At 34.9% G+C, this 23,185-nt stretch overlaps 4 protein-coding genes across 8 annotated transcripts in view; 3 read left to right on the top strand and 1 right to left on the bottom strand.

Moving 5' to 3' along the window:
• The window catches only part of LOC133527418 (uncharacterized), a 9,516-nt gene extending 6,770 nt beyond the window's left edge, over positions 1 to 2,746 (top strand). The window contains exons 3-4 of one of the 2 annotated variants that reach the window (XM_061864419.1): positions 125 to 334; positions 2,121 to 2,746. In XM_061864419.1, the coding sequence (XP_061720403.1) occupies positions 125 to 334; positions 2,121 to 2,269 (359 nt within the window). In that variant the 3' untranslated portion in view covers positions 2,270 to 2,746. The remainder of the gene's footprint in view (positions 1 to 124; positions 335 to 2,120) is intronic. The other variant, XM_061864420.1, reaches the window with a different exon arrangement.
• LOC133527766 (ejaculatory bulb-specific protein 3-like) overlaps positions 1 to 23,185 on the top strand; it is a 184,637-nt gene that overhangs the window by 96,156 nt on the left and 65,296 nt on the right. The window lies entirely within an intron of this gene.
• Positions 6,555 to 16,657, top strand: LOC133527422 (ejaculatory bulb-specific protein 3-like). Of its 4 annotated transcripts, none has more exons than XM_061864427.1 (4): positions 6,555 to 6,931; positions 8,395 to 8,597; positions 9,786 to 12,220; positions 16,454 to 16,611. In XM_061864427.1, the coding sequence occupies exons 2-3, from the start codon at positions 8,414 to 8,416 to the stop codon at positions 9,971 to 9,973; spliced, it is 372 nt and encodes a 123-aa protein (XP_061720411.1). In that variant the 5' UTR covers positions 6,555 to 6,931; positions 8,395 to 8,413; the 3' UTR covers positions 9,974 to 12,220; positions 16,454 to 16,611. The 4 variants fall into 4 exon arrangements, with proteins under 4 accessions (XP_061720411.1, XP_061720412.1, XP_061720410.1 ...); XM_061864428.1 differs by lacking the exon at positions 6,555 to 6,931 and adding an exon at positions 6,970 to 7,429; XM_061864426.1 differs by lacking the exon at positions 6,555 to 6,931 and having other exon boundaries at positions 7,436 to 8,597.
• Positions 18,625 to 22,517, bottom strand: LOC133527420 (allergen Tha p 1-like). Its single transcript, XM_061864423.1, has 2 exons — positions 22,375 to 22,517; positions 18,625 to 19,118 (listed from the first exon to the last, which is right to left on the bottom strand). The coding sequence occupies exon 2, from the start codon at positions 19,111 to 19,113 to the stop codon at positions 18,730 to 18,732; it is 384 nt and encodes a 127-aa protein (XP_061720407.1). The 5' UTR covers positions 19,114 to 19,118; positions 22,375 to 22,517; the 3' UTR covers positions 18,625 to 18,729.

Here is a 23,185-nt window from a genome sequence, read left to right on the forward strand (position 1 = left end):
TAACAAGTTATATCCCTATGTCAATATGTCAATAATCATTATATTGACATATGAAAGTCGTATGGAAATCCGTTCAGTAATTTCTAGTTTTTATAAGATGTAGTGAATTGACGTTTTCCCCTAGATTTGCGGATGCTAAGTTCCGTGACAGTCGTGCACATAGCGAATACAGCTACGACAATTAAACCCCTAACAGATAGAACGCCGGGCGAAGACTTCGAGATCTTGTTCCAAACTGACCCTAAACCTCTGCTACAAGACAAGACCAAATGGAAGTTCCTTTTTGAGTGCCTGATGGACATGAGGCCTTGTGGTCTATATATGAATGTTAAAGGTAAGGTGATACGGGGCTATCGCTAATCCTGCTTTCAATGGAATACCTTAAATAATCTATGTGCTGACAATTTTTTTTACTTTTGATGACGCTTCTGTGACGCATAACAGACAGTAATTTATTTAGTTTAGTGTCGGCCATTTAATGTACCAATTTTATGATATATATGTGGAGCTGATATTCGAACTCTTATAATAATGTGTTTACTAATAAAGACCTTATTGGGGGAAATTTTTGTATGTATTGTACCTCGAAAAAAGTATTTATGCAATGGGTCTTAATTGGTAAGCAATTCGGTTAATTTGTTCTGTTGATGCATGGTTACGACCAATGCTAAAATCTTAAAAGTATGGGATATAAGATATAACGAAACTTAAGTTTCATTGCGATCTTATAATTAGTCATGAAAACATCTATAGTTTTTTTTGCATTAGAAAGAAGGTAAGCGATCTTGACTGTATTTTTATTAACAAAACACTTTTGAAAAATAAGTAACGGCAAATACATATGTCACAATTATAAATCATATAAAAGTTTATTTAGATTAATTTGCTTTCTTAAGTAATATAAACTATTTTTTTTAAAAAGCAAGATTATATTCCTTTTTCCGAAGCAAAAAAAAAACGAACTATATTACAATATTAAACTTTTGTTTAATAAATGTTTTTATGAATATCTACTATACAATAGCGGGTCACTTTAATGGTTCATAATTTATAATAGGCTAGTAGTAGCAAAAAGAACTTGAAATAGAGGTGGATTGTCAAAGAAAACTTTGTGGCCACAGTAAATATACTGCCATCTTTCGACACATAATTAAAACTTTTAGAATGCCATTTGACTTTGATCCTTATTCTTTCACCGATATTTCTTAAATTAGTTAAATATCAAAAGTGGCGCCATCTAATAGATCATCGTTTCGAGGGATGGCGCCACCACCTTTAGCCGATGCCCGGTAAGATGGCGCCACTTTTTGATATTTAACCAATTTAACACATATCAGTGAAAGAAAAAGGATCAAAGTGAAATGGCGTTTTAAAAATAATCATGTATCGGAAGATTGTAGTAAATTGGCTGTGGCTTCAAAATTTTCTTTGACAATCCACACAAAATTCCAACTGATTCTAAACAATAATTATGCATATATGTAGTATGTAGTGTAGATATGTATGTAGAATTGTATATACATGTAATGACTTCGGCCATAGTGTTGTGCGTTTATGTAGTTTAGCAGAAAAATAAATGTTATATGTTTGAACTTAATACGTCTTCTTGGATCGTAATGAATTTGCTGTAATAATTGGTGTTATATAAATTCATACTACTCAAAGTGAAAATATACACATGTATGAATGAATTGGATTTAAAGACTTTAATAAACATGTTAGTATTGTGGTGTGTTGTACGTTTGTAATAGCAATAATTACACAAACGTGTATCATAATAAATTACGCAGGCGTTAAACATTTAAAAAACTAAGTAGGTACTTGTATTTAGTTGACCTTCAATTGAGAGATATTTTACGCATTTTTTAAATTTGTATATTAGATGAAAATTAAACTGATCTAATGATAACTCAACATTTAAAAAAGCAAAACCACATCGAGGTTATTAACATCACGAATGGACTTCAACTGGCAAGAAAGTAATTAATTTACATTCTCGTAAACAATTTTAAACGGTTTTAATAATTTTACCTTAACATCAATAATTTATTGATGAAAGGGGAAGATTTGTATTTCAATTAATTATATTCGATTTTTTAAATATTTTTTATGTCTCTCAGATGCGCTGCCTAAACTTGTCCGGAGCAAGTGCGAAGGATGCACCCCTGAACAGAAGGAGAAGTTTGAAAAGACCTTGCAACAGTTTCTGGAGAAGTACCCCGAGGATTACACGGAGCTATCCAATAAGCTATTCCCTAAGCCTGAATAAATGATTATTATAAGAGTGGTTTCACATTATCCGATCCGATATCGGATGTCGGATGACCTTTAAAGAAAAAACTGATAAAAAATGCTATGGCATCAAGTCCTTTTATTTTTGTATTAACGCTTTCTTTTGAATAACAAAAAAGTACATTTTTTTATAAAATTTATAGCACATAATCGGAATATTGTTACAAAATATCAAATGATCTCAAATTAAATAAAACATAATGATTAAAAAAAAAAAACAAAATATAACCAATAATTAAATGTATAAAAATTTATAATGTCTCTTTTTACTTTTTGCTTCTTCGTGGTCGTATCTGAAATCGGATCGAACAATGTGAAAACCCTTTAATAATGTTTTAGAATTGGCTTTACGCTTAAAATGTTGTATTAAATTTAAAAGTTCGAAATTGTTAAATTTGTTTTTGTACATATGCCGAGCAAATAGCTGGTCATTCAATAAAATAATATTAAAATACTAATTACTTTTCATTATTTATAATATGTAAAAATTATATTTTAATTTGTACTTTATACATGTACAGTCACGTCTGAAAATATCGATACGAAAAAAGTGCCAAAAATATGTATACACGACCTTATTGCCCATATATTAAGGTCGTGTACACATATTCTTATAAATCATAAATCATTTATTTCGTGGTAAAACTTAATTTACATACATACGTATATATATTACAAAAAAAAAAGATTTAAACATATTGAAATAGTTTGCCACGAAATGGGCTCGCCTCAGCATAATGCTGACCTGAAGTTCAGCGCTGATCTTCCGGCGAGACCATTTGTGGGCCACGATTGCAACTGTACGGCACGGCCTCGTAAAACTGAACGCATCCACTAGCGACAGTGACTAGTGCCATTTTGTCTATATCGATATTTTCAGACGTGACCGTATAGGTATTCGTCGACTGTAAAAGAAATCAAGTCAAAATCAACATATTTTATTGTATGGTTATGGGTTTACAAAGGTCTTGGGTAATAACAGTTTCATGTTCCCCATATCCTGCCTTACAAAGGCGTAGCATATTTGGCTATATGACTATAACTAATTTACTATATACAACGTATTACTATATAATCACAAAATAAAATTGTATTGAATACTTATTAATAATTCGATAATACAATCGAACCTGCAGCGGTATCATGGTCGCATTTTTATCACCTGTCATGTCATGCGTCACTTTCGCACTTACATACTTGTTAGAATGGGACAGGCATGGTGAGAAATGATAAAGAGCCGACCATCTTAGCCATACAGGATAAGTAAAAACTGGATAAGCGAGAAAACTCTATAAGCCAAAAAAAGTCAGGTTGTAATGGTGAATTAAGATTTTGTATACAAAACTATAATTGCGTAGTTTTCATGTACGGGCTCCCAACTCAACTATATGATTAATATTCATTTCGATACGCTGTAGGCAACTATAAAAAAAATTACCATTCACGTGCCGCCGCGTTTCCATAGATAAGACTAAACGGGCGCGGGGCGGGATTAAATAGTCGCGCGTTTATGTCTTTTGTACTAATTTTTGTCTACTTACTGAAATACTTACCATTTTTTTTTTAATTATGTAGGTTTTATAGTAAAAAATGTATTGCATACAACAGTGCTATAATCAAGCTTTTTAATCTCATCCTTACTTAGGCAACTCAACAAGCTTCGTTGCCTAAACCAGTGTTGGCCGAAACGTTAATGAACCGTAAACTGTAACCGTTCGTTTCGGTTTATGGTTCTATTTGTAATGGTTAATGATCCATTGCAATTAACGTTCGGCAAACACTGGCCTAAATAAATAAAATAAAAATGTTATTTATTCAGGTATCAACCCATTACATTACTATAATTACAACGCAAATATACAATTAAGTTAAATTTCTCTAGACTAAAATTAAAACTAATTAAATAAACACCCTAAACACGTTACTCGACTGAAAAGCTTTCCATTATATTACGATTGTATAAAATACTATTATAATTAAGCAATAACCAAAACGGTCGATGAGACATCTATTTAACATGCATAAAACCGCACAGGCTTATTTTTGCCGAATCGCGCATAAGGTCAAAACCCTTCTCCAGTTATGGGCACAACCGTTAATTGAATTCGGTTTTTGGTATGTAATAAAAAAAGATATTGGCACTAAATAACGGTGAAGTATATACACTTCGATAAACTTTGCACTCAAGTGTCAGTTTTAGTGTTTTGAATACATATATATACGTAATTTGTCACCACACTAGCTGGTAAAGGCTCTCTTGTTTGTTCAAAAACTAATGAGAAAGTTGAATTTTATCCACATGTGAGGCAAAGTAATCTGATACAAATTTTGAGTTGTTTTTAAATGACTTTTGAATGATGATTTTGAATGATAAGTATTTAATAACGTTCATTTGGATTTGTTTATTCCTGATTTTGTTGTATTACAGTAGGCACGGCATGGCAATCCGAAGACTGACAGAAGGACACAGTCTTGTGATGCAATACAAAGTATATATGTATAAATAGTAACTATTTAAAGCGATTAATTGTTACATTATTTTGGTTTTTAGTTTAGTTTGTAGTCTTTAGCATAAAGTACTTATATTGCTACACCCTTCCAGTGTAAATGTTCACATAAATTGGTGTAAATACTTAATAATATATGTTGTCCATGTGTGCAAATAAATAAATGAAATCCAGACAATCCTGCCAGGCATCCATAAGTACGGTTACCGTCATCAGTCGGGATCCCATGAGATAAACGTTCTGGATAGTATACTATAGGTACGTAGTTAATCAAATGAAACTTACATATCTAATAATTTGTGACCTTAGATAGAATTTATTTTATCAAAGGAAGCAGCAACTGATCAATAATTATTTAATTCAAATAGTTGCACTAGTTGCTATTGCAATAGCAAAGTGGATTTTATACCAAGGAAAAACAAAAAGTAATACCTAGCTATTTTAGATCAATCCTTTTTAAGAAGCCTTGCATTGCCTTAGAACTACTAAAATGAAATCAACAATCCAGTAACGCAACGCAAGGAAAAAGTGACAAGTAAATCACTCGTTTTATCGTATACTACTAAACTGCTTTCTTCTTCGGAACAGAGTAGATAAGACACAGTTAGTGCTCTGGGTACAACACGCAAACGTGGCTGTGGCAAGAACCACGAATCGGTATTCTACGACAGCATTTCAGTCTATATACTGTACAGGTTGGTCCAGAAATGCGGCAACAAACTTTTTTAAGAATATTTTTCTTACTAGCACATCTTTCACAACATGACAATAAAAATTATAACGTCAATCCTTTCACTAAAAAATACGTATTATCTCCAAAATATTCTCCTTTACCTTCAATATACAAACGCAAACGTTTATTAAAATTATCAACAATATGCCGCAACAAACATCTTTGTCAACGTATTTTATTTTTGGGTTTGGGCCACGCTGTATAGAGCGTTGCACTGGTAAGGTAAGAAAAGGAAATCAATTTTGTATCATATTTTAATTTCTGAATACAAACTCAACATAAATGCAAATCTTCCGACAAAATACTGCACAAATAAAAACGTAAACACTTGTTAGCCTTTGGTAGTTCTAGTTAAGTACTTATAAACCGTCACCTGGCTAAATAAATAGTTGACTGAAAAAATTACAAACTCTCTTCGGAACTCTGCATCGACGTTGTAGGTACGAGTAGAGTATAATTGTCTCTAAAAATGACATATTTTCGTAGGAATTGGGCGTTTATGGTAGCACTTACACACTCCGTGTCACTGCACAGTCTGTGTCCTACCGTGGTACGTTTCTACAGCGTGTATTTTTAATACAACCGCAAATATAATCGAGGCGTAGGTTTCAGTGTTTTATGTATGTATGTATGTATATACTTTATTGTACATAGAAATAAAAACACGAAAAACACAGTTACAGAGTAAATTAAATACAACAAAGGCGAACTTATCCCTGTATGGGATCTCTTCCAGTTAACCTTTGAGGAAATGAGTAAAACAGAAGTAACGGTGAATGAATGACAAACACAAACAAAAGTGTACAATCACTGAAATTAATGAAATGCACGTTTTGAATACACATTGATACAAATATACATAGATAGAAAAATAACCATAAAATAATGCATACATATATATATAAATAAAAATAAATAAATATTCAATATATAATATAAATAAATATGAATTCGAACCAGAAAAGTAAAGGAAATTAAAAAAGTAGAAGTACTCCAAAGAACTAGGAAGTCGTAACCGTAACCAACCGTGTGTTTTCGAGCTACAATGTACCTATTGCGTACACAGTAGTACACATCAGTCATCACTTGTGATAGCTGTGACGTCACGTCAGAAAGTGCGACGTTTTGAATATAAACATAGTAATCATACATTTCTTGCTGACGTATTTTTCATTTGGGCCTATACTAATTACCCTTAGAATATAACTAGGTTGTATCATAAATACACGCTCTATAACACGTTTAGTCTGTTTAGCCACGTAAAAAGTGGACAATCTTCACGTATTCTCTTCTTGCCCGGGGCGTGCTTTGAATGCGTCCCGTTACGTCGACCTCTCAAGACTGGTTTTAGAAATGTGCACCTCCACTCGCCGCCACTCGCCGACAGGACTCGATCCCAGTGAGTACTCTCTTATTGACCATTTAAGCGAGGCTACCATCTTAAACCATTCACTTAGAATTTATTCCAATTAAAATTAAACGCTTAGTTCTTAGATTGATCAATAGGTTTGTTTTTAGTGCTCCGGATAAAACTTTGATGACTGAGATCAGGATCACTTCGGTTTTGAAAATCGGTTAAATTCGTTTTTTCGTTCGAAGTTTCGAAGATTGTTTGACGTTATTTAAAATTTTGAACAGTTGTAGTACTCACTACAATTAATACTGTGAATAAATGAAAATCCCTTTTTTATTTAGACGTAGCCAATGTTGGGTTGACTTAGTTGGATATTATTAGATTGGACTCGAGTTGGACTCATTGCATTATTTATGTCCGTTTAGAAAGTGATGTGTCGACTATGAAAGCGTATCAGTACATGTGTTGACGACGTAAAATGCCAGTGTGAATATTACAAAAAGTGTCAATTTACCTAGCAAAGAAAGCTTTATTGAATGTGAGGTATGTTTTTTCTGTTTATTTGGTACGTAAGCATATGCGGCTTGCCGTAATATTTGGCGCCGTAAGTTTTAGATCAGTTTCAGGTGTAGAAGATACCAAATTACATTTCCATACCTGATTAAACAAGGTTAAAAAAAAAATTCACTATCCTTTTTGAGGTCTTAGTATTTGTTAAATAATAATTCTAACGCCCTAAATCTTCCCTAAATTTATGCTTGTTGATTGTACCCTAATACAGTTATCGCTAATAAATGTTAATAGTCTAGTAAATGCTTGTTGTGTGAGATCTAAATACAAAGTCCTTTTCTAGCGTAAGCTAGATAGAGCTAACTATATTAGCTAGAGATAGCTTTCAAAGTGTGTATAAAGTTTTTGATTCTTTCTAAAGTTTTTGATTCTTGTTTTTTAAAAGTCGGTATGGTAACTTGATAGTTATCTTATTCATCACTATGCAATAATACCTACAGTCACAGACTAGTTTTTAAAATGACTTCAGGCAGTCCATGAGACCTTGCGCTTTTTGAAGTTTGTTTTAATCGCTTATTTATTTACTCAAATAAATTACATAATATTATTTAATATACATAATTTTCGCCAAACAGCATGAAAGTTTGTAAGCGAACGGCAGCGCTCGACATACTTCCTTATTATCTACTGTGTAAGTAAGGTGTAGGTACTATTGCAACACACTTAGCTGACCATTATAGACAACGAGTCGTTATATACTTATAAATTGTATTTTAAAATCACCATTTCCAACAATGTCCATACGTTTACAGTAGTGTTACAAGTAAGTATTCTTGTAAGCTATGTAAAATTACATAGGAATTATTATTGGGATTTGTTATAAATTCAACTCTAAGTAAAAAGTAAAAATCATAAAAGGTTGTTAATTATTTTATGTAGATACGACGCGCAAACAAAAACTCAACAAACCAATGGTAAACAACTAATTTCATCCCCAGGTACCAGGCAAGCATAAACATGAAGCATCTACTCCTCCTCGTGCTAACGGTGGTGGCGACCTGTTGTGCCCAGCAACAGTACTACAACCGCTACGACAACGTCAACGCCGACTCCATCGTTCAAAACGAACGAGTGCTGCTTGCGTACTACAAGTGTGTTATGGACAAAGGGCCTTGCACTAAGGATGGAAGGAACTTCAAAAGTAAGTTTTCTGGTTTTTTCTTTAGACCGATTTTTATCTAATATTTGATCTACTCGTAGTTGTGGCAAGTAGTAGTACTATAGATCGTGTCATTCACGAAGACGCGTGCCGTGCTATTGTCATGTTTTTAAAGGCTAGATTTGATAAAGTTGTGCGTCATCGTGGATGTGGACAACATACGCCAGAACTAATCGAGTGCTGCTTGCCTACTGAGTAATAATAATTATTCTCTATCAGATGTCTGGTTGTCCAACAGTGAAATGCTAAATTAAAAAGGCTATTTTATATGGGAAATATCATATCGCATTCATAAATACACGTTGTTTAGCATATGCATATGCAATAGCAACGTCTGTACTTTAACTAATAGTAGAGGTTGTAAATCGGGTGGATGGTCGCTCCCGATAAGCTCTCTTTGCCGCACGATCCTCTCCCAACCTCACCACATAGCCGAGCCAGCTAAGTCTATAGCGAAGATGATTTTGGGCTCGCCCACCGCGACCAACTGGGAGACATTCGATCGGAAGGTACCGGTGGACCGATGAGGTCTAGAAAGACTTGTGCGACATTCAAGCTGATGAATGGCGTCGGATCGCACAGAATAGGAACAAATGGCGAATCTAGTGTTGGAGGCCAAGATTCACTTCGGGTCGCTGAGTGAAAGTGAAGGGAAGTGAGTCGGGCGGAAAGCAAACACAATGTACTCGTACAACGTAAAGTAATAAGTCTAGTTAAAACATCAATTGTATTTTAAGGTAGTTATCCAATTAGATAAGATCGGAGGAAACCTAGAGGTAAAAGCTACATGAAACCCTGTCCAGTAACGCGATTTACCACTGATACTGTATTTTTTCTGGATGATTCTAAGAGGACAAAAATATCAGTAAAGCCTGCCTCTTTTTAGGGTTCCGTACCCAAAGGGTAAAACGGGACCCTATTACTAAGACTCCGCTGTCCGTCCGTCCGTCCGTCCGTCCGTGCGTCCGTGCGTCCATCCGTCTGTCACCAGGCTGTATCCCATGAACGGTGATAGCTAGACAGATGAAATTTTCACAGATCATGTATTTCTGTTGCCGCTATAACAACAAATACTAAAAAGTACGGAACCCTCGGTGAGCGAGTTCGACTCGCACTTGTCCGGTTTTATTTCTTGTATCTTAATCAGTTTTTACTATTTCATTGTTCCAGGAGTGCTCCCCGAGACGCTGTCTACTGCGTGCGGGCGCTGCTCGCCAAAACAGAAGGTGATCGTGCGCACGCTGCTCCTCGGCATCAGAGCCAAGAGCGAGCCGCGCTTCAACGATCTGCTGGACAAGTACGACCCTGACCGCTCCAACCGGGACGACCTTTACAAGTTCCTGGTCACTGGCAACTAGAGATAATAGCAGTAAATGCTAATTCTGGTAAAGAACTGGTAAATTCTAAAGTAATAGGGACCGCTTATAAAATACATCAATTAAGGGGTGTTGTTCAATAAAAGTCAGCTGTTGCTGATACTTTTCTTGCCTCCAGTAAAAATGTTTTACTAATCAAATTGAATTGAGGCCAGAATCAATATGTATATTCTCAAGCTTTACGCATTCATTTGGAATGCCCCAACGGAACTCGGCACAAGTTGATTTTAATCTTGTATCATGGTGACATCGTTAGTGGTGACGTTGAAGTGTAGGTACTATCCATGGTCTCATTTTATGCAAAATTTTACGGATATCGGCCATTCAATCGTGAAAGTGTTACAAACAAAGTTACTTTCATGTTTTTGTTCAAGCTGTTTTGGTGCTAATAATTTAACGGTATTTTATATTTGAATATCCGTTAATTCATAGGAACATAGTATTACATGTTATTTTAATATTTTTTAAACCGAGTAACAGTATTTGTATTAAGTTGTGATTTGCTATTCTTTTCATAAAGGTTAAAACAAACATTAATTTTATACATTAGGTACATACATGTCATGACAAACATTTTTATCTAAAAAAGTATACGGAATTAGATGAGTTATTGTATGTTCTAAGCTCTTAAGTAGTCTAAAATTATGCTTGTGGATAATTATTTCTAAACAATCGAATTAAAAACAGTATTCATGGTGATAATAAAAGTTACTGCGAGTAAGATATATAGGTACAGTCAATACATTAAATATTGACATAGACAAAATGCCGAAAATATGTTGTCCATATCTTAAGGTAGTGTGTACATATTTTAGGCACTTTGTCTGTATCGATATTTATTACCCTGTCTGTTCATCCTACTAATTAGCTACATGCTTGAATTTTTTAGAAGATATCAATCGATTTTACCTACTTCCCGTGAGATTGAAAATGTTCCTGATAAACTTGCTATCTAATATTGTACCACAGAAACTTCCAAATTGAGAAAGTAGTTTAATGTAATGTTATTTGACCAGGTATCATTCATATATTATGTGTAGGTGTTATTATCATCTACGAGTATTTAATAAAACTTCATAAAAAAATGTATTTATAATGCTTACGCATTATTCTATGATTGTATAGCTCAGAGTTGTGCATTTAATAGTATTTTAAGGCATAATTTATTTATGTTATAGAAATAGGCTGTAAGTTTAGATTTTATATTACATTAAAAATAAATGATTTAAAATCATGAATGTGTTTAAATACCTAAATAATTTGTATTAAAACTATTACGTTTATAAATACAATTAACTATCTGCGATACCAGTACCCCTAGTGTAAATTTGATCGACATCATAACGTGACGAACGCGTTTGCGTTAAGTCTCATTTTGTATAGGATTTTGAGTTTCCAAAACGTTCCGCTTGGCGCGCTCTTTCTAAATCCAATACAAAATGAGACTAAACGCAAACGCGTACGTCACGTTTCGAAATCGAATCTATTTACACTAGGGGTACTGAACGCCTTTTAAAGAAGAAAAAGTCCTACTTGACAATTCAAAATTCAAGATTTATCGATCGATACCTCCAAAAATATTACAAGCCAAAATGAAAATCGTTTGCGGTACGTTTGCGATAACGAAACGCTTTGTGTCTCTCGATTTATCTTCCATAACCAGTGAGCCTACCGCGAACCACGTTCGACGTGTTACCTCTCTGTCACACTTATAAATTCGTACGTAAGTGTAACAGGGAGGCAACACGTCGAACGTAGTGCTCGGTAAGCCCTCAGGAGCTTCTACGTCGGCACGCGTTGTCGGCCTCGTTTAAACATATTTACCATATATGGCTCACGAAGTTTTACTATTAAAATTATTTGGAGGAAAATTGTTCTAACTTAAATTCAATTAATAATGCATCAATAGCTCCTTGTCCTACACATAGCATACTGCGTACTTAAGTATTAAGTACATATTTACTACTCATAACACATAATGCGGTAAAGGAACCGTCGTATACTTACGTGCATTAAAATTACATACACGATCCGAACATAATAATTGTTGGGTTGTTTGCTTAATGCCCATTTATGTACAATGACAACAGGCCTTATAAATAGTGGATGTGTTACTGCTTCATACAGTCTTCGTGGATCAACTAGGTGTTTAAGTTTTATCTTGATATCCAACCTTAGCGGCTAGTGTTTAGTTTGTTTTATAGGATGCTTATATCGGATCTTTAGAAGGTAAATATATTGATTTTTAAATGTAGGGGAATACACCTAATTATACCTGTAAGCGAGCTCCGGCTCCACTAGACCAACACACAAGTATAGGATTATTTGGGAGTGACTGCGATTTGATCCTCCTCACACGCTATTTATACTATTAGCTTTATACTTTTCTGGGATCCGTACCCGAAGGTTAAAAAACTTGAGCTCACGCTGCCCGTCCGTCTGTATGTTTGTATTGGGAAAGATAGTTTACATAAACAAAGGTGTTCATTATATCACATAAGTAATAGTAATTTCTTAATAATATGGACAAAATATATTCATAATATCAACAAGACATATACTCGTACATTGGTATTTAGATAAAGGTTACAAAATGCAATCCGAAATGGAACCTAAGCTTCAACCTTTGACTTTCCTGGAATTAGAATTTTAAATCCCACCAAAAACATTTTATGTAACATTGGCGGCCAAGACTCACTAGTTTTTACTGTTAAAGTTATCAGATCTCAGCAAAAGCCAAGCCCCGAAGTCCAGACTTCACTATGGCTCTGCTGTAGGTAAGGTTGCGCCTTAGGTTTTTGTAAATTAATTCTAGGCTCCATAGCAAATAGTCAGCTACTTAGCTGAAATCTAGAAGTGTTCCTAGTTTTACTTGCAATTCAGTACTGCACCCCCTTGACAGAGGTGGGAGCGTACACCCTGATTCGGCAGTTTCCCCTCTGAGCTGAAAGATGGGAACGTCTTTCGTAAAAACCAGTGCCTAAAGTATGCTTCGGTTACCTTCATAATTTTGACCTATATTAATTTTAGGTAAAATGTCGTTAGCAAGCTTAATCGTAATGACTGCGCTGTCGTTGGTCACCGCTGACTTCTACAGCTCCAAATACGATGACTTTGACATCCAGCCTCTGCTAGAGAACGACAGGATCCTGCTGAGCTACACCAAGTGTTTCCTCGACCAGGGTCCCTGCACACCCGACGCGAAGGACTTTAAAAGTGAGTTTTAGTCTACAAAGACAAAGTGGTGGCGCTAGGAGAAATGTGGACGTCGGTATCAACTTTGCGAGACTTCATTTTTTTTTGCGAGGCCTATAACTACCTCGATGTCACCGACGCCTAACACCGCCAGTGCACTGACACGATGAGCGCGAAGTCACCATACTACGCCGTGAGTAGCGCTTCCAAGTTTTACTCTACACCAAATAATATTAGGTGTATATGTGAGGAAGAAAATTCCTCTAAAACCTCACAGTTGGCTTCCATTTCGGTGATATGAGGGTGAACGCCCTGCTGACACCGATCGGTGCAACAAATAACAAACGCCTAAAAATTGCTCGAGCAATTTGGCCTCAAGGCACATAAGTTCACATTTTCACTATCAGTGACAGCGGGGTCTAAAGTTATTGTTTAGCGAAAGATTCCAAAATTGAAGGACGAGCGTAGCGAGTGGTTTCAAAAATTGAATCATGAGCGTTGCGAGGGTTTCAAGGCACCAGGGTTAAACAAACTTTGCTCCTGAGTGAAACACAAAATTCAGATACGCCAACGAGAGGAAAATACTAACTGTAAATTACAAATCAAATTCAAATGAACGTTATTAAATATTTATCATCAAAAAAATTTTAAGTGAAATTTTTAACCAGTTTTGTTATTTTTTTCTATCGAGCGAAAGTTAAAAACTCAGGATTCAAATCGATACATGCCTTCGAGAAAAGCTTAAATATTGCTAATTAAATTTATGGCAACCGTGTTGTGATCAAAAAAGCGCTACGACTTTTTTAAATCCGTTTTCTGAACCTACTGCACCTTGACAGTTCGATAAAAGACGCTGATTTGTTGTAATATTTTAAATGCGAGAGTAATTGTCTGTTAACTCGTCACGCTCAAACCACTGAACCGATGCAGTTAATAGTATGGGGATACTTTGAGGCCCGGGGAAGGACATAGGATATCATCATTCATCATCATTATCATCCCATGCAAAATCGCGAGAAGAAGCTATTTCTTGATAAAACTTTAATATTTTTTTATAAGTACCATAAAGAAATAAGTAAGCATAGAGTTTTTAACAGGAACGATTTTAACAGGAACCAGTGTATCTGATTCTTATTGCATGTCTAAGCAATAGGTTAAAAACTGTTTAACTAGTAAATCTGTATAATTACCCATACTTGTAGTTATGTACTAGTTGTAAATCTAGGGAAGAGCGGTGCCTCCCAACACAAGCATTGTTTTGCTTACCGGGCGGCTCCATCCCCTGCATCACAAAAATTTATATTATGAAATAAAGAATTTTGTATTTTGTAAGAAATAAAGAATTTTGTTTTGTATTTTTGTATAGAGTGCTCACTCCATACATTAGTTTTCTTACCAAAACGCTTATTATTTTCGTAGTCGACATCTAGCGTCAAGCAGCGGATTTATCAGTACTTGCAGTAGATGTCACAAGTGTCGCGACTGAAGAAAAGTGAATTGCTCAACAATATACAATTAATATTACAAGCAGAAGAAGTTGAAAATTGAGTTCCGGTTAATCCGGTTATAATATTGGCTGAAAATTGTTAGCGTTATTAGACTTTTTGTTCGTCGCGACATCTATTGTCAAGTAGCAGTACTGATAAATCCACTATTCGACGCTAGATGTCGACTACGAGAATAATAAGCGTTTTGGTAAGAAAACTGATGTATGGAGTCAGCACTCTGTGCTTACTTATTTTTCTATGCTTATGCTTAATATTAGCGAATGTACGACTACTTTACTTATTAGAGCAAAGGCCTCCCTCTTATTCTTCCACGTGTCCCTATCCTCGGAAGTCTCCCACCAGTATCTGTCAAAGTCGCCAAGCTCGTCCCGCCATCTCCGACGAGGTCTACCGTGACGCCTTACAATTTGTGGGACCCAATGTTATTTTGGCCCACAGGTCATACGGCAGACGTATCTTGCCCAGCCCCATTTGAGTTTACTATTTTACTACTTGCATTAAGTGCAATTTATGATTTCTATTATTAGCTGTATGGACATGAACAATGCAAAAATAGATTATTAAGTTTAGTGAAAATACTCTTTCGCGGGTCATTTTATTTCAATAAATACCTTAAAGTAAGACGGAGATAAGTCTGCAGCGATTTTGATAGCCCAGATTGTGCAAGTGTTACTTTAAACGTCAAACTTCAAAGAATTGATTCTTTATTAATTTTATTTTCTTTTCCTTTTGTAACAATTCGAAAATGTTTTCTGAAAGAACTACGTATTTATATGATTCCATGTACATATATATTTTTAAACCAAATTTATATAAAGAAAGTAGCTACTGTATTTAATTTCATGATTTCTATAGTAATCTAAATTGCATTTTTTCTTATTTCATGCATGTTAATTATAAAATGTAATGTTTTGAAAAGATGTGTCCCGCCGAGTATCTTACCGGTCCATATTGGGATACGCTCCTCCAATTGAGGGGGGATTTAAATCTTCTCAGGTCAGAGTTGTAGGGTTAGAGCCGGTGTAGCTTTAGGTATTTGATAAGGGCATTGTAATATGCCTATATGAATAATAAACTTTCAATCTATCTATAAATAATACTTGCCCAATATATGTAGTCAAAATCGTTGCAGAGTTATCTTGGTCTAAGACTAGCAAATTCAATTAGTCTCATTCTCAGTCACATGTTGTCACGTCACACTATCATTCATATAACCTCTTACCGCCTAGAGTCAGACCAAGACCGCCACGATTTTGATAGAACACACAGTGCAAGTTATTTATATTTAAACGTCATAATGTCATAGGTAGAAGTTTGACGTTCAAAATAACACTCGCACTGCGCGTACTTTTTAAATCGTTACAGGCTTGTCTTGGTCTGATTCTACAAAATTATTAATTTTGGATCAATATTACGATAAGTTACATAAATTGGAGGAGGAAATTACGTTTTCATTTGTGGGTGGCTGGAGGTTAGGTAAATTATTTTTAGACGTTAAAAACCATGGCCAAACCAGTCGTGATTTTTTTTATAATAACTAGGTGAATAGCCAACATGCCAATCATTGACGCTCCGTAGCGTAAGAAAAACTGTCACTCTCGCACTAATATGGAAGAGTGATAGAGAGAGATGACTACGCTACGCTACTACACCCTGGATACCCAGAAATCATATTCTTGTGTACTGCTATTTGATACTGAGACTCTAAAGAGATCTGGATCTAGCAAGAAATCATTGGAGTTATTTTTTCAAATTTCAGAAGTGATCCCCGAAGCCCTAGAGACCATATGCGGCAAATGCACGCCAAAACAAAAGCAACTGATAAGGCAAGTCATCAGGGCCATCATGGATCGCCACCCGGAGTCCTGGAAGGCGCTTACCGGAAAGTTTGATCCGGACAACAAACACAAGGAAGACTTTGATAAATTTCTGGCTGAAAATAGAAAATAAATATTATGATTTCCTTGGTTTGTTTAATTATTGACTGTAATTACTGGATAATTTTGGGTTCGTGATCCCGATTGTCAAACATGTGTTAAGATGGACATAATAAACAAATTTCCCCATGGGACTAACCACAAAATTGAGAACATAAATCTAATGTGGTGTGCAGTCGCCATCAGATATATCGGAGCGGCCAAGGTGCTCAAAAATATCTGAACACGTACTCTAACGCCTTGACGATAAAGGCGTGTTCAGATATTTGTGAGCATCTTGGACGCCCCGATATTTCTGATGGTGACTGTACATTGAGGGCCCGAATTAGACGACATGTTTATATATATATATATGCCCAGGAGTATATTTTTTTCACGATTTTCATATCAATCATATCGGTCCTATGGGAAACCTTGTTCAGTATGACCATCTCAATACATTTTTGATATTGAGGATCACGACCCTGAAATCACCCAGTATATGTGTGTAAAATCCTTATTTTAGCTTTTCACGACTAAGTATTGTAGAATCACGAAAGAGAGAAAACTTTCCAATTTAGTATGACAATATTGATACGAAAAATATGTATACCTCATTGTATATTCATTAAAGTAGTGTGTACATATTTTTGGCACTTTGTCGGTGTCGATATTTAATACTTTGACTGTACCGTCAAGCGAATAACTGGGGACAGGTGGGATATTTTTATAAACGGCCACGTAACCTAGTCGGTAGTGACCCTGACTACCAAGCAGGAGATCCTGGGTTCGAATCCGAGTGAGGGCATTTCTATATGAGTTTATCACAAATATTTGTGCCTGAGCTATATATATATTCTAGGTATCTAAGTATTTATATATTATATATAACTATAAAATATAAAAATAAATGGATTAATAATAGGCTTGGCCACGTGATTTTAGAATCCAAAGGCTTGTTAATGTAATGAATTTTACGTTATTCAAGCCGCTGTTTGCACCTTTGTTCTATAGATCATGTCATTCACGACGACGCGTGTCTTGGCTTATATTTTCATATTATTAGAGGTTAGATTTGACAAATCTGCGCGTCATAGTGGATGAAACGAACTATATTTACATGAATCTAATATCATATGGACTATAGCTATGGGCCATTTATTTATTTATTGTCGAATTGAACACTCTGGGCGGAATAAATACGAGATCCCAATATGTCCAACTAAAAATGTATGGAATCTTCCGCTAAGTTACGAAAACGTATGGTATCGTTTTCAGAACGCACGGGAAGATTTATTTAGGACGTATGGTAAAATTGTGCTTAAATTGTACAGAATCTCCTCTATTTATCTAGAAGAACTGTATCTATACAACACACTTTATCAAAATCTTATGAAAAAAAATCAACATTAAACACATGCGTATGAATAACTTTCATTACAAGGTGATTCCACCTTACTTACTAATATTGTAGACGAATTATAAATGAAATATATAGGTATATTTTTACTACATTAGCACCGTAATCTGATGATTGGGACAAAATTATTTTCGTTGTTTTGTTTTTGTCCCCAAAAAATGTGACGAATGGTAGCTTTCAGCTTTGGTATGAGATGATTATTTATTTTAAAATTTTCTCATGTGAATTGTAATCTACAGCTAGAAATACATGTTGATAGAAGACACAAATATATAAGCGTGACAGAGTGGTCAGGAACAAGACAACGAAAAGAATATTGACCTGTACCCCTAGTGTAAATTTATTCGATAGCTGGACGTGACGTACGCGTTTGCGTTAAGTCTCATTGAGTTTCCAAAACGTCCCGCTTGGCGCGCTGTTTCTAAAACCCATACAAAATGAGACTTAACGCGTACGTCACGTCACGCTATTGAATAAATTTACACTAGGGGTTTTGATTACGCCTTTAACTAAAGTAAACTTCTCACGGTATCACTTGGGAATGCCACATGTTTACTATTACACTAGTGCAACTAGAACAAAAACTTCCAAAACTCAGGTACAATGACGTTTATTAAAATGTACAAAAATCGCTACCAAATCAAACGCTCATCAACTTCGTACCTCGATGACTTTCACCATGACTCGGAACGATTATATTTATTCCTTGACCTTCTCCAGCTTGTCCTTGTATTTCTCAGTGTACTTGTTGTCAGGATCAAACTTGCCTGACAGTTCCTTCCAAATATCAGGATGTTTATTGACAAGATTCCTAATGATTTTATCCGATCCCTGCTTTTGCTTCTCAGTACACTTGGAACATTCATTCTCTAAGGCGTCAGGCAGGGTTTCTTTCAAGGCTTTGGCGTCTGGAGTACAGCGGCCCCTGTCCATGAGGCAGTCGGTGTAGGCCTTTAGGAGTCGTTGGGATTCCAGGATCTCATCAACGTTGATATTGTCCCATTTGCTGGTGTACTTGCCCTGAGGCCGGCCGTAGGCTAGGCCAACGATGCACGCCAGTGCAACCGCCGTTAGAAGCTTCATTGTATCTGGAAATAATTAGAGCATTGCGATTTATAAAAACTTACAAATTATTTTATTTTTATTATTTGACGGAGTTTTCATTTTAATTTGAGGATTTTTTTTTTCAAACATCTACTGGAAATAATTAAGGGAGAGGAATGAAGTACCTACTTATGAACATAAATATATAAATATAATGCAATATCCAAAATAAAATTGTACCTAAGTAAGCTGAGTGCTTGTGACAGGCCTCATTTAAAATCCGATTATAAAATTGAACTGAGATAATGAAAAGTTAGAGTCACCAAGTTAATACCATAATAAATTCACGATACTCGGAACCACAGAGATTGTTACAAGTTTTATTAACTATAAAAAACAAACTCTCACATTAATCAATTCGTGGGAAGATTGGCCAGCGTCTACCAGCAAAAATGAGAATCCTTGTATTATCTCCTATACGTATGGCTGTATAATAGGTGTTAATGCTTAATGGTGGTGATTGCCTATTGTCCATTGTTCTGGACGGATATAATAAATACTATATGTCTTTAAGTTTAATTACAATGGAATAATAATGTTATGAATCGCTTCAATGTTTAAAGTGGTTTAAAAAGTTTGATAAAACTGATAACACTTTTAATAAAATCACTTTTTTTGTAGATTAATCCCGTAAGTGAACTGGTAATCAGCATTAGTATGGTTCCCGACCTAACTGCAGTTTTAACCACGTAATTTAATATTTTTGTGCCCACGGGATTATGTTTGTTCGCTAGAATGTCACATTATTTAGACATACGATAAACTATTTTCAAGAACTAGAAAAATGACCTCATACATGGCCTAGAGCGGAAAATCAAAACATGAATCAAGCTATCTTTATATGACAGTCCTTGCCATTGCAATATGAACTTTATCAACATCTAGTCTACTGTGTTATGAAGAAGTAGATGATACGTTGCGACCTGTTATTTAGACTCACACACCGCTACACTTTAGCAAATCCACCACATGTCAATTTGAGAGTTGGTTCGAAAGTGTGCCTTATTGTATGAAAGCAAGATATACAATTGAATGAGTTTTCAGATACACGTACGGGGAAAGTCAGGAATAGTGGTCAAAAGCATATTGACGTGTAATAACACGTGCTCTGTTAATTAGGTACTCGCCACTGTCAATGAAATGTGGAAACGTTAGCTGACGTATTGTGGATTTCCTGGCTACGAGTACCTACAGTGCACGCTACACCATCAAAATATTTAACCTTTTAACCGCTGTAGACTAATTAGACGGTGTAACATGAGGAAATCGAAAGTTTTTAACAGTTATTCTTGATCACATTTAGAGAATAAAATGTCATATAAACTTTTCTGGATTTCGCCTAGTTTCAGAGTTAATACCAATAACAAAAAACATCTGTGTTTTTATTGAATTCCGTTAACTCCGGGGTATGGTAAGTATGTTTAAGGAAACTAAATGGCATAGTTAATTTCAAAAAATATATATTATATTTTTTAATTTTTATAATAAGTAATTAAATGTTCGACTTAGCGTTGTTGTAACACGGGCATTACATATAATTCAACCAAACAATTAAAAACTGTGACATATCACTGTGATGTCGATCATCGATTGCCCGATATAGTAATTACGTTTAGTAGCAAATGTATACACTCGTACTAAACACTAACCAATATGTAAACAGGCCACACACCAAAAGGCCACAGGGTCTTATAAGGTAAAAATAAATTCTTGATTATCTCCGAAATGGAGTTAATTAGAATTTTGAATGATTTTGAAATTGAGAAAGTTACTTAATTTAAACTCAGGAATGCACCCTTGAAATATTGGAAAAAAAACACGGTGTATATAAGACCAAACTTCGTGTAATTTCGTAACAGCAGCGACACGAACACGCTCGATGGAAAATTTTAAGCGATTAAAAGGTTTTACGTGTAAACTTGGGTGTTTTCACATTATTCCCGAAAATTATGCGTTTGAGAGCTAAAGAATCTGGTAAAAAGTTAAAAAGCTACATTAGAAGCTTTAGCTTTAGCTTTGTACTTGAATTAGGTTATCAAACATGGCGGTGTTTCCTAAGTTATCATTAGTAAGAATAATTACTATTTGTCACAAATTAAAACTCTTTGGTTAATTTTCTCATTAGGTAATTACAATCTCATGTTAATTAGACAATTATAGAAAATGCAGCAGTCCTTGCGGAAAATCATGAGAATATCTGATCAATGCAAACATCTTACTGAGTAGGTACCACGACTCGTGCAACTTATCAAGTTATATTATAATCACTGCACTGGCTATTTGTCATGCGGCTTTGTTATTTACTTATATCACAAACAAGTTTCACATATAACGACAATCAAATCGAAACTTGGCTAAATTACCGAAAACTACAACACAATCTAGAATTATCTGTCATGTAAAATTTAGCAGTAAATTAACATATGCGTAATGCATTAAAATATGCTCTAAGTTATTCATTGACATTAGGCAACGATACATTTTATCATTTATAAAATTATTTAACTATGATAATGAAAAGTATGTACGGAAAAGTAGAAGAGACTTGCGGCAGATTCGAACTTAAAGATAAGTCAAATATTAGATTTAGGTACGATATGGGTATGGATGTGGATTTCAGTGTCATGGGTGCTCCCACATTGGCTGTTATAAAATGTTGTACAACATCGTATGACAGGGACATCATGATAGTATTCATGTAATATGTTGTCCCTGTCACACGATGTTACATAACATTTTATAACAGCTAATATGGGAGCACCATCAAAAGTGACGTTTCTTCAAGCAAAAACGTCACTTTGGCACTGACATATCGTATCTAGACCTAATATTTGATTATTAAAGTTCGAATCGGACCATAAGTCTAAACTATAAAGTTAAAAAGTAGAGATCCAATTTAATAGTAAATGCATAATGGATAGATTTAAAAAATGTACTTACATAAGAAACTGAATTTATTTACAACTTAATTAATTAGATTGTAAAATTACACATTTAGCCCCTTACCACATGTAAAAAAAGATATTTGTTGAAATTTTGAACTTTAACAATTGTCAATAGAGTTGAATATCATATCCGTCATATATTGCTTAGTATTCGGTAAAGGGTTAACTTTATGAATATTTTAATTTAAGAAATTATACCGTTTAAATTGTAAAATGATACATTTAGATCTTTAAGCACGTTTGAAATTTACGTTTAGATGCAATTATCGAATAAAGAGTTGCTAAGACAACTCACCGTCGGATGTCTCGAACCTCTGTGTTATGACGCCTCGACCGCGAGTAGCATTTATAGCTAAGGATCGACAGCGTCATTGACGCTTGAAGTCGCCAGGACATAATAGGTATCGATCAGACAATGATATTGCTGCATACGGAAAATTTATATTAATTACTTGACTATTTCGACATCGCCATCGTAGTGCTCGTTGCCTACACTTTTCACTTCCCTGAGATCCATCATTAACACTGATTTATATTTATCAATATATCGATTTGTTATGGATTAAAAAAATATTCAGCGTTTTTTTCCTTCAGTAGGTGTCATTTACAGCTTTACAGCACAAGTAATCAGAGTATTTATTTCTACTTTTTCTTGTCACTCGTAAGACATGGTTACGGTCGTCTGGGCAAAGAAAATTGATTGTAATAGAGAGATAAAATCTAAGACGTGCCCCTTAGTTTGACATAAAAAACAGATGGCGCTGTACTGCGCCATATGTTTTGCGCTCACTGAATTGTCAAACGTCAACTTTTGACAATCAGTGTTACCGCAAAATATATGGAGCTATACAGCACCATCTCGTTTACCTGTCAAGTTCGAAGTACGAGATGGTCTTAGATTTTACGCATCATACTCAATCAATGGAGCTTTGTTCTGGGTCACTTTTAAAACCTTAGTTTTATGGTATTTAACATATTAGTTATTTATTATATACATTTTAATTGCATTGATAAGCCGTTTCCATAATGGGTTATCTATTTAGTACTTAGCATATAAGAGAAATAACTAATTTTGCGTACATTACCTTCGTGTTTTCAAGCTTCGG

Source organism: Cydia pomonella, chromosome 18 (genome assembly GCF_033807575.1).
Source record: "Cydia pomonella isolate Wapato2018A chromosome 18, ilCydPomo1, whole genome shotgun sequence".
Lineage (NCBI taxonomy): Eukaryota > Metazoa > Arthropoda > Insecta > Lepidoptera > Tortricidae > Cydia > Cydia pomonella.

Excerpts from the sequence above, each read along its gene's own strand:
- LOC133527420 (XM_061864423.1), bottom strand. The coding sequence starts at position 19,113 with ATGAAGCTTCTAACGGCGGTTGCACTGGCGTGCATCGTTGGCCTAGCC.
- LOC133527422 (XM_061864427.1), top strand. The coding sequence starts at position 8,414 with ATGAAGCATCTACTCCTCCTCGTGCTAACGGTGGTGGCGACCTGTTGT. Across the intron at positions 8,598-9,785 it reads GGATGGAAGGAACTTCAAAA|GAGTGCTCCCCGAGACGCTG; the intron begins GTAAGTTTTCTG and ends TCATTGTTCCAG.